The sequence below is a fragment of the Magallana gigas genome, chromosome 3 (assembly GCF_963853765.1).
Source record: "Magallana gigas chromosome 3, xbMagGiga1.1, whole genome shotgun sequence".
Classification (NCBI taxonomy): domain Eukaryota; kingdom Metazoa; phylum Mollusca; class Bivalvia; order Ostreida; family Ostreidae; genus Magallana; species Magallana gigas.
The window spans coordinates 10654417-10671297 of record NC_088855.1 but is presented as its reverse complement, the minus strand read 5'-3'; the positions used below and the strand labels follow the sequence as shown (position 1 = coordinate 10671297).

Below are 16881 nucleotides of genomic sequence, written 5' to 3'. Positions count from 1 at the left end.
TCAGAAGCATGCACCTGTCTTGTGTCGGACTTAATACACAGGGTGTTTTCAAGTGTATGAAGATAAGCAATTATTCTGATTTTATTAAACTTAATTACTTCGTTTCCAGTTATGCAGTTAAACGTTATTGCTTTACATAGACTGCTAAAAATACATCGATCATTTGATAATGACGATATACGACATACATACGTTTCTTCACAATGTCTATTTAACAACAATCAATGAGTTTGCACAGACTATATTTAATCAATCAAATAATTTCTTATGATGTTGTTTTGGTTTATAACTGCAAACATTATTACTTTTAAGCACTAAGCTCGGTTGCCGTTCTTCTCTACGTATGATGATCTTCAATTTCTCCGCTGTTGTATAAGAAACTCTTTACGAAGAATGATACCGCCCATGTAAATTATGCCGTCCTTTTTAAGTAAAATTGTAAGACCTTTGACTCGATCTAATATCGCTTGGGCCATGTTCCGATCACGAAATTGCAGTAATTGCGCTTGGGTTACAAAAGTATCATTTAACATCGATAGTTATTTGGAAAAATGGCGGCCGTCGATTTTCATCACTGTGCTATGTTCCGATCACAAAATTAAAGAAAGTGCGCATTGATTATAAAATTATCATGAAACATCGATATTTTGGGGGGAAATTGCGGCCCTTGATTTCGTCATTTTTTGGGTGCGTGTTATCAAAGGACCTGCTGTTTTTTCGCCATTTTTTGGTCAACTTTGGGGGGTGAGTATTATACACGAGTGCGTTTTATACACGATACATTACGGTATATTTCTAAGGTTAATATGAAAGACCTTACAAACTTTACAATTATACATGATTATTAGGCTCAAATATGGATTTAAACATTGAATAAAATTTATATCTAAATGAAAAGTGAACAAATATCATCTACTTACGTTCCATAAAAGTCTTCATAACAAATTTGATCTAAAAAGAGATATAAAGAAATATGGTACTAAATATATAATTAAGCACAAAAAAAAACCAATTTCTGAGCTTTAGTCATTTCCTTTAAAACTCCTGGCTCAATAATTTTGGAGGAGGAGTTGAAAATGTGAAATTTTTCCTAGAAAACCTTAACATATTACTCATTTTGCGAGACAATGGATAAAGTTCAATGGCAAAAGGTCACCAGAGTGACTCAGATGAGCTTAAATTAGCCTTGAGGGAAATATAATAATGTCAGGATCTTTTATCTGCATATATTTGATTCATTTTATCTTAATTATCACCTTTTTCAATTTTATACAGGCGATGAATGAGCTATTTTGAAAGAAATCCTAATCAGTATTGAACAATCTAGATGAACATGCTTAACAACATCTTTGTTGAAAATTACCTAAACTCTCACAGCAACGCAGTAGATACAGCCCCATTAATAATTCAGAGGTTGATCATGGTTTGTATAGACTTCAATGTATCCATTATCTCAAAGTTTGCATACTTCTATATATTGTATTCATTGGAAGAACATTTTACAGATTTTTATCATGATTACTAGTATTTATTCCTGTTCGACACAGAGTCCATTAATTTTGTGAAAATAATTTTCCTATATAGCAACCATTTTGTCAATATATTGCCCCCATATCTGCAGTCTCATGTCTGAAATTACAGTATGAATGAATTAAATCCTCAACATGATTCTTTTCTCTTTGATATAATTGAAATTCTACAGTGAAGTGGACAATTGTTCATTGTCTTGTTAAAAAATATATGTGTATTTCTCATTCCAAGAGGGTGTAGCACTTTATTTGAACAAATGTCTTTATTCTCCAAGTTCACTCAAGCTTATGATAACTTTATTCAAAGTTTGATTGAAAAAGGCCCACTCTTTACAAAGAAGAAGATAAAAACATGAATCAAGTAAACAATAAGGACAATAGAAACAATGGAAACAATGCAAGGAAAGAAGAGAGCTGACAAATTTTTATTAGTATGAGTCTTCTCCTTAGATGAGCTAATGAAAAAAATCACAGTATTAATACAACAGAAAAGCAAGCTGAACAACAGTCTGTCAAAAGCCAGTATTTACTGACTTGATCGAGTCAGACTTGCTGAACATTTTTCTTCTTCAAACCTAATGCATAGCCTAATCGTGAATAGGTTGACAGCTGGAAGATATGTGTAATTATTAACTAGCTGGATATGCATGTATATTATTGATCAATAAATACTTCAAAAATTCAACTTGAAATTTGTGTTTTTAATTGTCACTCTGTATGCCAATTATGCTGAGAACAAGTACATGTACCACCATACAATTCACTTGTAATAAACGAGTAATAATTTTGTTGAGATTAGTATGTTTAATGTTGTGATGTATGCCTTGATGTCACTGCCATGCAGTTTGTCTAGGATTTGCTGGTATTGTTAATTTAGTAAATAAATGTTACAAATATTGCATCATTCAATGCAATATTTATCTTCCATTTATTTCCCTTAAAATATGGATCCCATAACCATGCATGTTTAATTACAGCTACTTATTCCTCTTGAAGTTCAAATTTTTGGGATAATGAAATAAAAAAGGGTTTAAAAACCATAACAAGTCGATTGAAAGGCATAGCAGTAGTTGTTCCATGAATGAAATGAAGCTCAAAATGAAAAACGTGTTTAGGCTAAAAAAATAATTTCTTGCTTCTCAGGCTAATATTTTAAAAAACAGATGCAGTCACACAGTGATATTTTTTCTTTTTATTTCATAAAATAACCTTCAAAATGACCTTCATAACTTATTGTAATCTCATATGAAATATTGTTTATTCTTATGCGCTTAAACTGTACATTTTCTTAATAGGGTAAAATGCGTTCAAAATATATAAAACAATTAAACACTGCCAAATTGCTCTGTGAAGCATATCTTATCAAAATAATCAATCTGACGTATATTTTAAAGGTTCATTTAAAATAAAAAAATATATATTTCTTGGAAAATACGTCAAGATTGAATATGAAAAGTTTTGCTGGTATCAGGCAAATAGTCCGCTCACAATCAAACTTGTCCGCAAACTTTTCTAACAACCCTTGTATATGGTTGCATTTTAAATTTGTCTGTCTGGTTCAGAGTGAACCAACATCTATGTTGATGATTACATACTGATCTAAATTTATTAACTAAAAGGTTGTGATATATATATATATATATATATATATATATATATATATATATATATATATATCACTTGTTTATCTCAATATAGGGTGGATATCACTCATGGGATAAATTTTTGATATTCCACTGTGTGTTTTTAGGCCACTTGACATCATAATTAAACATTACGTAGCTTTATAGGCAGATTGTTGATGTAGAATGAATGTCACAAAATAATTCAGTTGAAAAGCGTAGATTAATAAATATGCAGCATTTAATGCTGTTTCAGTTTTTACCATGTGCACTGTGGGTTGTATGGGTAATTCTCAAACATGCCTATTTTTAAAAAATGCTCATTTATTCATTATGCTACAATGTATTTTAATTAATATATATCTATCATATCTGTATATTATACATAAAAAATACTTATCATTTTATCAATCCTATAATGCAATGTTGACTTTACTTTAAAAAAAGCTGTAGTTCTTGACTTGAAGTCAATACTCTTATGTATTTGGAATGAACTTATAACATCAGATTTCATAGTGTTTTTGCAAATGAAATTTTGAAAAAGTACATGGAATACATTATGAAGATAATACATACAATAGAAACTTAAAGAAAAAATTCACCTTGATAATTTTTTAGTTTTTTGGGTGCACTATGTTTTATCTATACTGGTTATCAACTTATCTTTATATTTGTATACATTAAAACTGTTCTCTAGCTGTTTCAAGATATTTATGCAGCACATTATCTTATTACATTTGATATTCATACTGTAAATTCCTTATTAAACGCAAGGAATTAATTTCCGCATAAAATCGCGAGAGGCAACCCTCGCCAATTTTAAAATCTCGCTTTTATTTTTTAAACAGTTTAAAACTAAATGAAAATTTTAACAAAAACTGGTGATCGCAATTTTATATTCTCGCGATTTGATACAAAATGGCGGAATCGCGTATATAAGTACTCGTGTAAAAAAAGGAATTAATAGTATTAAATACCCCGAAAAAAGTACAGTCGCACCTGCTGTTACGGCCACCTTAAATAAGCGGCCACTCGCCATGAGCGGCCAGTTTCAATCCTGCCAGTTTAGGTTTTACTATATTTTAACTGATTTAAGTGGCCACCTGTCTAACGCAGCCAGCGGCCACTGTTTTTAGGTCCCGTGGTTTCAACGGCTATTTTGTCAATATTGTCACATGACTTTTGACTCATGTGACCCGTATCGGATGAAGCCAAAACTTCGACAGCTGATAATGAGTTAATGACAAATAATTGAGTGTATAATTTGAAGTATGCAGGGATTATAACACTTGTTTTGTGTTGTTTATATATCTATACTCTGTCCCAAGTTTTTGCTTCCACCACTTTTCACTTGATATTTCGATAATCATGAATACCTTTGAGTTCAAACTCTGTTCATCCACTAATATGAATTAAAGTACTGAAAGTGCTGATAGACGGAGGCATCATTTCGGAGGAAATTAAACTAATGAACATTTTCTTTTATTTAAGGAAAAACAGCGCGCTTACCGCTTATCATGTTGGAATATTCGTGAAGTGGTTTAGTATTATGGCAATCTAAGGTCGCGAGGATATTTTTCAGGTTGACATCAGAGTTAGGTAGATATTATTAAAATAATTAGTGTCGTTCTCTTATTTTAACCTTATAAGCTTGTTATATTTAACTTCTTAAAGGTGTTTATTCTTTGCAAAAAAAGGAAGGAGGAAATTATTTTGCATCACAAAACAACATGGGAAACATACTGTTCATGTTATTATTAAATGCATACAACTCGAACTCAAAAAAATGCAATGCAAACTATTTATGTACACATTTCTTTTCTTGTGTATATTTAGTTTAAGATGATATTATTTCCTGTGTATGATGATTTGCAAACCCAAGGTAGAAAACGGCATATCCTAGAGGTTTCCACACCTGTTCAAGACAAAAGATAGCCTCTAAATTGCAAACTTCTTTGTCTAACTGTACAACACCCCCCCCCCCCCTTTTCTATCTTGCAGAAGGGGTTTCTTGATTAATGAGTGTCAATCCAGATATTCTCTTATTATGATCTTTATGAGAGAGAGAGAATGTTAATCAAATCAATGCGCGAGGTGCACCAGGTGTTCCTTCCAAGATAAGGGAAAAAAGTCTCGTTCTAATACCGTAATCCGGTGAATATAATACGCACTTTTTTCCCAGCATTTTTTACCGTGAGAAAGGGGTGCGTATAATACATCCCTATAGGATTTGGACATATTTTTTCCCTAGCTGAAGGACGGGGTATCATACTGCCGTATTACCTATGCTGTTCACAGACAGGACCGATACCCCGCTATACATCGTAACATTCCTTCATTATCACATATATATTATTATTTAACCTTTAGGAAATCATTGTTATAGCATGTAATTAAAGAAAATGTACACTTTAAGTCTATTAATAAATAAACTGTTTCAAAATGGCCTTTAAAAATTTATTTGAACTGCCTATTCTTTATCTCCGTGTACGCCGCCATTACAGCTGTTATTAATAGAATGCGGACTTGGATGGCCACGTGCTATGTTTGTAACCGATCTTTGAAAACAGCTTACACATCATTTGGCTCATTTTTAACCATTTTCATGTAATGTTAATTAATTTGTTGCGAATAATTATGAATATAAATAATTCTATAACCTATTCAGTTAATTAAAGCCATTGAAACAGTTGTGCTCCCCCAGAGCTAACGCTTGACACCTTGGGTATCTCAGACACCCCCCGTTAGGCTATGTGTACTATACACAACTATTTGTGCATATATTTTATTATGTTCCAGGCCTCTAATTGATCACTTTGATCGGAATCATTTAAGAATTTAATTAGGTCCGTTATCTCCATACCTGTACATCGTCCTTTTTTCACTTCACAGAGATTGTAATGACTAAACAATTATATAACGCTTGTTAAAAGTAGTTGATTTTATTTACGGTAGAATATTTAATACTAGGTCTATTTAAAACATTGATTATGAATTAAAGATATTACCGCGATGTATTAGTTACAATAAATCTGTATCTAAGAAAATATTGTGTATTTCATATTTCCGGTAGCGTATTCCCGCGACGAAGTTGAGCGTGCATACAAATTATAACTGCTTTGTTGATACTCAGGATTACCGTTTGGTCAATTTTTTTGATGCGTATTATACATCCCAACAAGCTTTTTTTCACCATTTTCAGGCCCAAAGTGGGGGGTGCGTATTGTACACTACTGCGTATTATATTCACCGGATTACGGTAGTTTTCATTTCAAGTTGGGAGAACAGAAGTATGCTTAACAATAAAGTATTCTACACTGTTTGTGATGTTTTATTTCAAGTAAAGAGAAAGGAAGCATGCCTATCAATGAAGTATTCTACACTGTTTGTGATGATTTGATTTCTAGCAAAGAGAAAGGAAGCATACTTGACAATGAAGTATCATACACTGTTTGTAATGTATGATTTTATGACTGATATACTGTGTTTGTGAAGTTTAATTCGTATACTTCTTTTTTCTCAACAGAATCTCTCTCTCTCTCTCTATTTATTTTGAATTTGCATAGAACTCAAGTTCAGTTATATGGTACCAGTTTTAAAGATATATATTATGGCTATTGTTTGCATCACATAAAAGATTTTTTGTCAATTCTATCTATATTCAATTCACGCGCGACACTCTTATCAGCTTGTAAAATACACCGACTTCCCAAATCACTTGTAGGGGGGGGGGGGGGGGGGGCAGCTGTAAAGAGAGATACGTCTCCGCGGGAAATTATTTGATAATTATTAGTAATTAATTATTAGTAATTAATATGCGAACGATATACGACAGAGACAAAGAAGCACACAATGTGAAAATGACAATTTGTTGATGAAGATATCTTGGATATTTCCCTTTTATCGATTTCAACAGTATTTCTTTCACAGGTATGTGTATTTTTATTAAAAATAATTAAAAAGTGATGGAAGCAATAACTTGGGACAGACTATACACGTACTTATATACTTCATTACAAAGTTATTAAATGGCCAGTCTTGTGCTCAACAGCCTATCATGTACTGTACAGCAATTAGCCGGAAATACGCACCTTTCTTTTCTAGAAATATTCTTTGAGAATTAAATTAAAGGGGTGCTTATTATACATCCTAATGGAATTTTGATACTTTTTTAAGAGGAAAAACATTGATTATCGTAGTTCAGTACATAGCCTTTGTACGGAAATGCTACTTCTGTTTCTTTACCGCATTGAATCACTTGAAAATTATTATTTGGGCTTATTTAGCAGAAAATGTTTTGCTCTTAATCCCCATCTTTGCGGATTTCATTACGAAAACTCAGTGAAAAGCTCCGTTTTATGATTGGCTGCAGCTGGGAGTAGCTGATCCAATCGCAGTGCTTGTAAATATAAATTTAAAAGAAAACACGTGTGTGATCTTTGGTAAAACATTTGGTGCTTTTAACAAGTTGAGACACAAGTTCTGGAGTACAGTGCCTGCCCTTGGTTTAAGAGGCCATGGTCTAACCAGATCGCTTTAAAACCTTATATATTTTACTGGGATTGACCATAGTTCTACAAACTTGTCAAGGCTAGCGTGATAGCATGGGAAGTAAACATGGCGAATGTAGAAGTCGCCTATCCCATTAGTATAATTATATGTTCCTGCTTATGGTTATTGCTTTTAAAAATTCAGTGAGCTCTGTTTTATTTAATTTTTTGGTCCGCAATGTTCACGACAATGATACCTGATTTTATGGCATGAAAGCTTTCATATAAATCGTCGACTTTTTTACTCCCGGTACAGGTCCTTACAAAACACTATGAATAAAACATTCTGTGCTTTCCCTAGATTATAACCTAATTCGTATTTAATAGCATCGTTAATTATATTCCATTATTCGGTAGTGAACACGTTTTCAAGTTGTATTAATGCCGTAATGTGTATATAACCTGTTGTTGAATTCTATTAAAATGTAAATATGCAAGGGGCGCAACACAAGTTGCTCGCTAGATAGCGCCACCACATCACCGAGTTTTTGTCATGAAATCCGCCAAGAGTTTACGGGGAGCAAAGTGGACAGAAAACCCTTGGCTAGCGAAGATGTTAATCCCTTGATAAATAAATTGATTTAAAACGGCCATTTAAAATTAATATAAACTGTCTATTCAGCAATCTGGGCTGTGCATTAACCATCTGCGTGTACGCCGCCATTACAGATGCTATAAATAAATCTGTGCAATAGAGCCAAAATGAAAATACTCTGTGGTTTTTCTTCCTTAATTTGAAACTTGTAATAAGAGGCCACCTGTCTTAAGCGGCCAGTTTGTAATTGTCCCACAAGTGGCCTCTTAAAACAAGTGCGAATGTATATGGGTTTATCCCTCTAACAATTTTTAGAATCAGTACGACAACAAAGTTGCACAGCCTTTATAAGCAAAATAGTTCTACATGTATACTTGCAGAGTGTATAAAGATTTATTGTGACATTTTATGATCAGAGTGCTTGACAAATGTCAGAAAAGAGGATTTGCAGTTTTAAATGCAACCTAGTGTCAAATTTGAACTAGACTACATTGAGATGGTGACCATCTCAAAGAACCATGCTTAAACAATGGACAATGGGATGAAAAGAATTTCAGAGAATTTTGTTTTGACCTTGACCCATAACTTAAAAATTTTCCAACTGGCAAACAACTTCGAATTCAATTTCATTACCCCTTACATGCAGGCATTTTTGCTCAATCTGAGCAAGATTAAGAAAATGGGGAAAAATTCATGGCCTAAAACTGATTATTAAGAGGCTTTGACCTTCACATTGACTTGGTTTACTGCATACCCTTTGATCAAAGACACCAAGTGGGTGAAGTATGTGCCAGATTAGAGCAAAGGGAGAGAAGATGTGCTCTGGACAAGGATTTTTCATACAATTCTGCTATGACATCTGACCTTGAAAATTGGTTCAATGTCACTACACACCCTTTACTCAAAAGCTCTATTTATATGAAGCATAAGCCAAATAGGGTTTAGTGGAAAGTATATATGCTCTGAAAAAGGATTTTTGTGTTATCCGATATGACCCTTAAATTGGCCTACAAACTTTGTTTAAGGGCATTGCACACTCCATGACCATAGACACTCTGTGAGTGAAGTAAGTCGAGCCAGATTGGACCAAGGGGAGAGATATACCCCAGCAAGGATTTTATATATAAGTTTGCTATGACGTTAACATTAGACCTAGAAACACTACAGGTCACTATAAACCCTTTACCCAAAGGCACTCTGTGGGTGAAGTATGAGCCAAGATATGCTTTGGATAATGAATCCGGATGGACAGATGCACAGACAGATGAAAAGATGGATGGACTGATGGACGGACAGACTGATCACTATAGGGCGTCCACATAGTGGGGCCCTATATTACAGACCCTGAAACGTACTACAACACCAAAAAAGCGTGCGACTTTCGTGCGAGAAACGTTTCGTGTAAACCGTTTAGCGTTTCGTGTAAACCGTTTAGCGTTTCGTGTGAATTGTGAAGCGTTTCGTGTAAACCGTTTAGCGTTTCGGGCAAAGCGTGCAGCGTTTCGGGCAAAGCATGTAAATCGTTTCCGGCAAAGCGTGCGAGAACCGTGTGAAACGTTCATCAGATTTCATTCGGAACTCTCTGACAATTTAATTGTTTCAAAATAGCGCTCATGTTAAACATTACTTAAAACTGTTTGTGATTGGCAAAACTCCTTAGTAGATATTCTCGTGAAAAAAATCTATAAGAAATGATATACATGTACTTATCTTTTTACAAAATTGAATTAATTCTAAACAAACAAAAGAAAAGTACGCGTATTGAAAGAAGACTAGTCACTGAGACTATTCGGCTGTTTACAACCAGCACACATAACCTCGGACATCGTGTAAGACCTGCACCTGGCTGAACCTGTCAATCAAACTCTGTGTATTCGTTTTCATTGGATGGTCACGCGTGTCTTTTTTTGTCAATAGCCAATAGAAATTTAATGACTTCAAGGTAATCGGAATCAGTATTTGATGATGCACACAATTGATATGATAGATTATTTAACATTAATTTGAACAAAGTTAAATGTAAAGATAGAAAGAAAATATACTGTTCATTTTTATGAAATGCAGGAAGTATATTCTTCTGAATCCCGATTGAAAATATATTTTCAAGTTATTATTTTAATTATTTCAACACTGATAACGGAAAACAACAAGTAATTAACACACTGAAATTTTTCTAAAATGTACACATGCTACTGATTATTATGGGAGTCTATATGCATGGTACTTAATTCAAATAGATTATGATAGATATATTGTACGCCGTTTTGCGGGGTGCCGGTTATGTATAAGAATATTAAGACAAAAATTTAAATCAGTTTTATTTTTTGTTCTTTCCGAAATCCGAAATAATAATGACAACTTTCTTTATTGTTTTAATCGATTGATTTTTTTCTGTGATTTTATGTACGGAACATTTATTTACGCGAATGATACGACATAATAAAAAAAATAATCGGTTGTTTTATAGCATTTTTCTAACTTATGTGACTAATCTTAATTTTACATAACTTTCAAAATTATCAATGTAAATAATTACAGGTTTATTTACTGTATTTTTACATCGTATTCTCTGAAACCAATAAGAATACTAATGTGAGAAGAAAAAACAAATCCCGCCGAATACTGAAAAAACGATTTCAGTTTGTAATCATACGGATTTTATTTTTGGTATTGAATATTGTGTTACGATAACTTTTAACTTTATGGAATTTGTATTATTTACGGCATTAATAAGAATCATGGATATTTCTTTTGAGCAATAAAAATATTTTTATAGAAGTAGTATTTTTTGCTAAATCTGTGAATAAATAATTTTTTGCTTTAAATAAAAGTACCAAATTAATTTAATTAATCAATTCAATACCTATGTACGTATATGTTTCTAATATCAGTATTTCTATTATTTTGTTTTCTTAAAATTAATTCTTACTAACAGATTCAAGGTAAAAATCCGAGAGGACCCGAATCGATCAGGATAAAAGCGTGTCCAAAGCGTGTGAAAAGCGAGCAAATCGTTTCGTGCGAGAATCGTTTCGTGTAAACCGTTCAGCGTTTCGTGTAAATCGTTTAACGTTTCAGGCAAAGCGTGCAGCGTTTCGTGTAAACCGTTCAGCGTTTCGTGTGAACAGTTTAGCGAGCATGTAGCAAGCGTGCAGCGAGCGTGTGGTGTAGTAGTACGTTTCAGGGTCTGTAATTATCATTTAAAGGAAAGAATTGAAATTGTTTGATGTATATCCTTTCCAAAACAGGGAAGTTTCATTCTTTCATTTTCATTGTTTTTCAATACAGATGCATTTTGCAGGAAACAAATCAACATCAAACCACAAATTTTTAACACAAGTGTGATCATATGATGATCTTTTATGCAAAGGATCCCATGTTGCTAAATGAAAATAGGGTCAGAGCTTAGTAACTTAGTGTTGACATTACCACCGACTGAAAATGCATCAGTGGACTTTACTGAGATGGTGCAGATGGTATATTTAAAAGGTGTCAAAATGAGATGAATTTGAAATGGGTGCTACAGACAAGCTGAAAGGGGACAAGTTCAGGCTAGAGGTTTCATCCTATTCCAGGGGTCATCTCTTTGCAGAGTGACCCTGTCCTCAATTTCACTTATTAGAAAAATGTCCCTAGCTACCTAATCATTGTGTGCCTCTACCAATGAGGAACAACAGCATATAATTAGTTATTTATCTTTAAAAGATTGGAAGTTTATTCAAGACTTAGCTAGGGCACATGTCAAGGGACGTAGTATCCTCCTCCTGAGATCTGAAATGTTGCATGAATGGTCGAGTTGCAATAAAATAAATATACAAAAAAAAACAAAATTAGTTTAGTCTGAATATATACTAGACTCTGTTTGGTTATATCTGTTTCCACATGTATTGTATGTATATCACACATATTGAACAGAAAAGGCCAATCTAGAAATCTGTTCTTAAATCAGTGAAATTCGATATATCCTTTTTGTAAAGCTGCATAATCCGTTTTTTGGCTATTACAGTAACAGCATCAAATAATTTTCCATACAAACCAATTATCATAGAAAGTTATAGACATTTGCCTATTTACACCTGCATAATCAATAAGTTTTTTTGTGATTTTCCAGAATATTACCCATATTTAGATTCTATTAATAGTGATGTCAAAGTTGTAATACAATCATCCCCGCCTCAACATGTAATTGGACCAAGCAGCTTAAAACTTAACATTGTGAGAGGAGAGTAATTATATAAAGGCAGCTTGGTCTTTCTCATAAGTCATTGTACAAGTGTTTCCTGTGAGACAGCTAGAATTTTTATATTTCCTAATGAGGAAATATAGCACTGCTGATATAGTGTTTGTGTAGTTGAGTCTAGATGTTTTAAGATGTAGAATGATGCACATGATTTTAATAATCTCACTAAAGCTAGGCTGGCTTATATACATGATACATGTACATCTAATATACAGATATGTAAAGCACTCAAGCTTAAAGGGGCATGGTCACGATTTTGGTCAAAAATTATTTTTCCGATTCTAATGACTGCAATGTTTCATCAAAGCATTTTTAATAGGCAACCAAAATTTGAGTATCATTTGTTGAGTTTTAAGCGAGTTACAGAGCATACAATTCTTTGCTATGTAAACAAAACTTTTGTTTACATGTTGAATGTTAAACCGAAAAGTCCAGTTTTAGACCTAAAATAAATGTGTTAAACGTTAGAAACTTTATATTTATGCTTAAAATGTATTAAGAAGATAGACAAAATCTGCTTGAAAAATATTTTTACTGATATATAAAACCTATGTAAACAAAAACAGGGCACAAGCCTTGTTTACATGACAAAGAGTTGTCAGCTTTGTATCTTGCTCATAACTCTACAACTGACTCTCAAACTTCACTTGACCATTAGAAATACATTCCTAAAGCATTGTAAATAATAAAAATATTAAAATTGAATTTGACTTAAATCGTTACCATGCCCCTTTAACAGTATAGTATTTATGAAATTTTCAGAAACATTCCATGGATGTTTTAATTATTTTTATATCCATCCATGAATATTTAACCTATGCTTTTTCCATGAATCCAAACTTACATTGCCACAAAACAGATGGAATGTATGGTTGTGATGGACATCCAGAGGGAGCCTTACAATCCACAGAGTCCAGATTATGCGTCTGCTCATTCAACACTGCACATTTGTCTGTGAAAAAAAGTACAGTCACAATACATGCAATAGTTTCTATCAACATGATGTACATTGTATGCAGATTCAATGATGTAAGATGTAATTTTTTTGGTCACAGCTAGACTATCATGTCTGACTTTTAGCACTATATTCTGTCCCAGATTCCTATACTCATGTAAACCTTTGTGTCCAAATTGCATTTTACTGGACTGCATTTTATTATCATTTCAAATAGGATCAAAAAAATATAAGACTTCCATTTCGAAAAACCCCCCTTTCTCACTTCATATATCACAAAGTAATTCTGAAAAAACCCTCATGCTTGCTAGTTGTTCCAAAAACTTCTAATTTTTATAAACCTCCATAAGCATGATAAGAAATTTTATTCTTATTCCCCTCAATTTCCCTGGGTAAAAAGTGGAAACATGAGGAAAAATAATCCCTGGAAAGCACTTTATATACATGTAGTAATATGCATTTCTCGCCCCACAAAATTAAATTCTATAGAGAGCTTTCATATACGTTTGTCAAAGCAGAATTCGCTTTCAATACACAAGTACAGATCAACACAGGTCTACCAACCATATTATGCAGATTAAAGGCTACATATTTGTCTTATAAATTAACAACTACTGGTACTGTACCAGATTTAACGTTTTCAGGGACTAAAAGAACTTCTCATGATTTGCTATGGTAATTATATGATTTTTATCCAACTCGCAACTTGATAAAATTATTATTATATAAGCATATCATCGCAAATCATGAAAGATCCTAAAAAATAACCTATATATAACTGGAGCTCAACACTGCTCAATTTATGACAGATAGCAGCCTCATGCCCTAGATATTACTAAGCAATCTGACCTACTTTAACTGCGACATTGCATCATTTGCCTGTATTCCCAGATATCGATCCTCATGCACTGCATCAGTCAACAACACCTTAATTATGTCTCTGGATGCACCCAGTACGTATACATATAAAAACTGAAGAATATTTCAAACAATGCAAAACAGAACACTATGGTATTATATAGCCTACGTTAATTGGTTCATTTCTTACTGGCTGGAGTCAACCCAAATTTAGTGCAGATTTCTCCAAAATTTCCCACTTGGTTTTCTATTGCTGCACACAAGTAATCTGGCGTGTCACCCTGGCATTTTTTTCTGTCAGATTCCAATGTCCAGGAATTCTGGTCCCTCGGACACACTGAAACTGTCAAAAAGTTCTGAGCTGCCCAGCCGCTACTCAGCATCAAAATAGAAATGAACACGAAACGGAAAGTCGCCATTTCGAATGAGTCACCTGTGCAAAAAAGCATTAGGCTAGGTCAAATTTTTCATCAAATCAAAGATACTGTACAAATCGTGAAGTTACGTGATAACTGTTTAACATTTTTTTTTATTTCGTAAACTTACGTACTTTCTTTTTCTTCCAGTCTTACTTATGGTTTCGGTCTACGGTGCAGTCTTGTTGTTTGATATCTAAAGTACGGAAGCCCTGAGAGGACATCGGCTTAGGCTAATATTTGGTCTCATTCGTGTAATCGAAGCCGGGTCCATCCATACCCTTTGATTATCATTGCTCTTTAAACAATTAAACAGTTAAAAGGAAACAGTACTTCATCTTGACAATAACAAACAAACAAACAAGCAAAAATCAGTGATAATAGCAAAATAAAAGTACTCAAAGCCGGGCTCTTTTTACGTGTCATTATGCATATTGTGTAGAAAAACTAGCACGGTAATCGAGTGGTCAAAATTTGAAAGCGGGGGGGGGGGGGGGGGACTCATCCAAAGATATCTTGACAAGCCAAAAAAAAAAAAAGGAAAAAGGTTACTTTCCGGGAGGGGGTGGGGCAACAACTGTTCCTTTAACTTCAGTTTCACTGTTTATTTCCTTATTTTCAATTCAATATTTTAACACGGTCTCATAAAAGTGGGGGGGGGGCACCTTCATGTTAATTCAATTTTTTGTATGTAAATTTAAGAAAATCTTTGCCCCCCCCCCCCCCTCCCTGATGCTACATGCCTGAAAATATTCATGATTTGTAAAACAAACGACTTGTTTTGCGTTACAGACAGTTGAAAAAAAGTAAAAAAAAAAAAAAAAAGACCAACCTTGTAAGTGCAATAATCAGATATCACCGTGAAATCTTATGAATTTTAAGGCATTTTCGTCCAGATGTAATGGAAAACAGCTAGGACGACTTTAATTCGCGATTTATTGGGGATTCACTGATTCGCGACAACTATACAACCATACGATAAGGACAGGTACGTGGCGAATCTAGCGAAAACAGCTAGCACGCAAATAAAACACCGTGTAAAATCGCACATAACAGCATAAGGGGGCCCCTGCCGTTCACGATAGGTGTAGCGCGGGACCGTAACTTTAAAGCGATGAAAGTAGGTCATCGAGTATTTCAAGTTTGGTAACCAAAAGTAGTACAATGAAGACATTGATTATTGAAACACAACCTCTATAAAAAAAAATAGTAACATGGGGGTTGAGATATCTTTGGGAAACCTCAAACACTTCGACAATATGCATGCATGTGGGGTAGGCGCCAAGTATTATATTTAGGGTGCTTTATTAAAAAAAAAAAAATCGAATCCTACTGCAGGATGTTCACGTTTTTTTTCTGTCATAAATCATTCCATGTGAATAGAAAATCTGTATTTATAAGAGAAAACCATCTCACATCTTGGAACTGAGGAGTATTTGATCGAAAACTTGATCTGGCGTAGGGCGCTGATGATTTTGTGGCGAAGGGGTCCCTTGAATGTGCGATTCTACACGGTGTGTAAGTTGGTTTGTAGTATTACAATTTAAATTATACAGTTAGCATTAGCTCTATACATACATTGTAATGTACATGCATGTTGCATTCTGATGAAAATGCGGTTTGTATCAACCCTCAAACACTTTAAAGAGTAATAAACACGTCAATTTTGCGACAAGCATGCAATTTTTGGGGTTGAAATTTATGGAACGCCATAGCTGCCACAAGGTATGGTACGCTTGTTGAACCAAGGCTACATTCACACAGTATCACCACTTTCCACGCGTTTACAAGATACCTTAGACAAACAATGCATGATGACTCTGACTGAAGTAGTTGATTAATAGATCTATTGAATAATTATCTAACTCATGTTCAAATCATAACAGGACCTGTCAGTCATTTGTGTATTTTTGCCAAAGCAATTCGCCATGGCATTAATGTACACCGATGCACATAACGTTTAAGAAAACAAGATAACAATAATTTATATTTACAGCTACCCTTAGCATTATTCCCTCTATTTCTTACGAAAACGTATAGTTAATTCATAGCTCTATAGAAATAGCCAGACTGAAATATACATGCCCCGTTTATTGATTGGTCGAAATCTACAGCGGCTGAAACTGAGAAGATATTGACAGGTCTAAACCTTCAGCGACCTACAAAATATCACGGA

The 16881-nt window shown here is 33.8% G+C and overlaps 1 protein-coding gene across 6 annotated transcripts in view; it reads right to left on the bottom strand.

Moving 5' to 3' along the window:
- The window catches only part of LOC105327203 (uncharacterized), a 210932-nt gene extending 195939 nt beyond the window's left edge, over positions 1-14993 (bottom strand). For 4 of the 6 annotated variants that reach the window (XM_066078480.1, XM_066078482.1, XM_066078481.1 and 1 more), the window contains exons 1-4: positions 14840-14993; positions 14480-14722; positions 13321-13428; positions 921-951 (exon numbers count right to left, since the gene is read on the bottom strand). In XM_066078480.1, the coding sequence (XP_065934552.1) occupies positions 921-951; positions 13321-13428; positions 14480-14708 (368 nt within the window). In that variant the 5' untranslated portion in view covers positions 14709-14722; positions 14840-14993. The remainder of the gene's footprint in view (positions 1-920; positions 952-13320; positions 13429-14479; positions 14723-14839) is intronic. The other 2 variants (XM_066078479.1, XM_066078483.1) reach the window with 1 other exon arrangement.
- Between the last annotated feature and the right edge of the window lie 1888 nt (positions 14994-16881).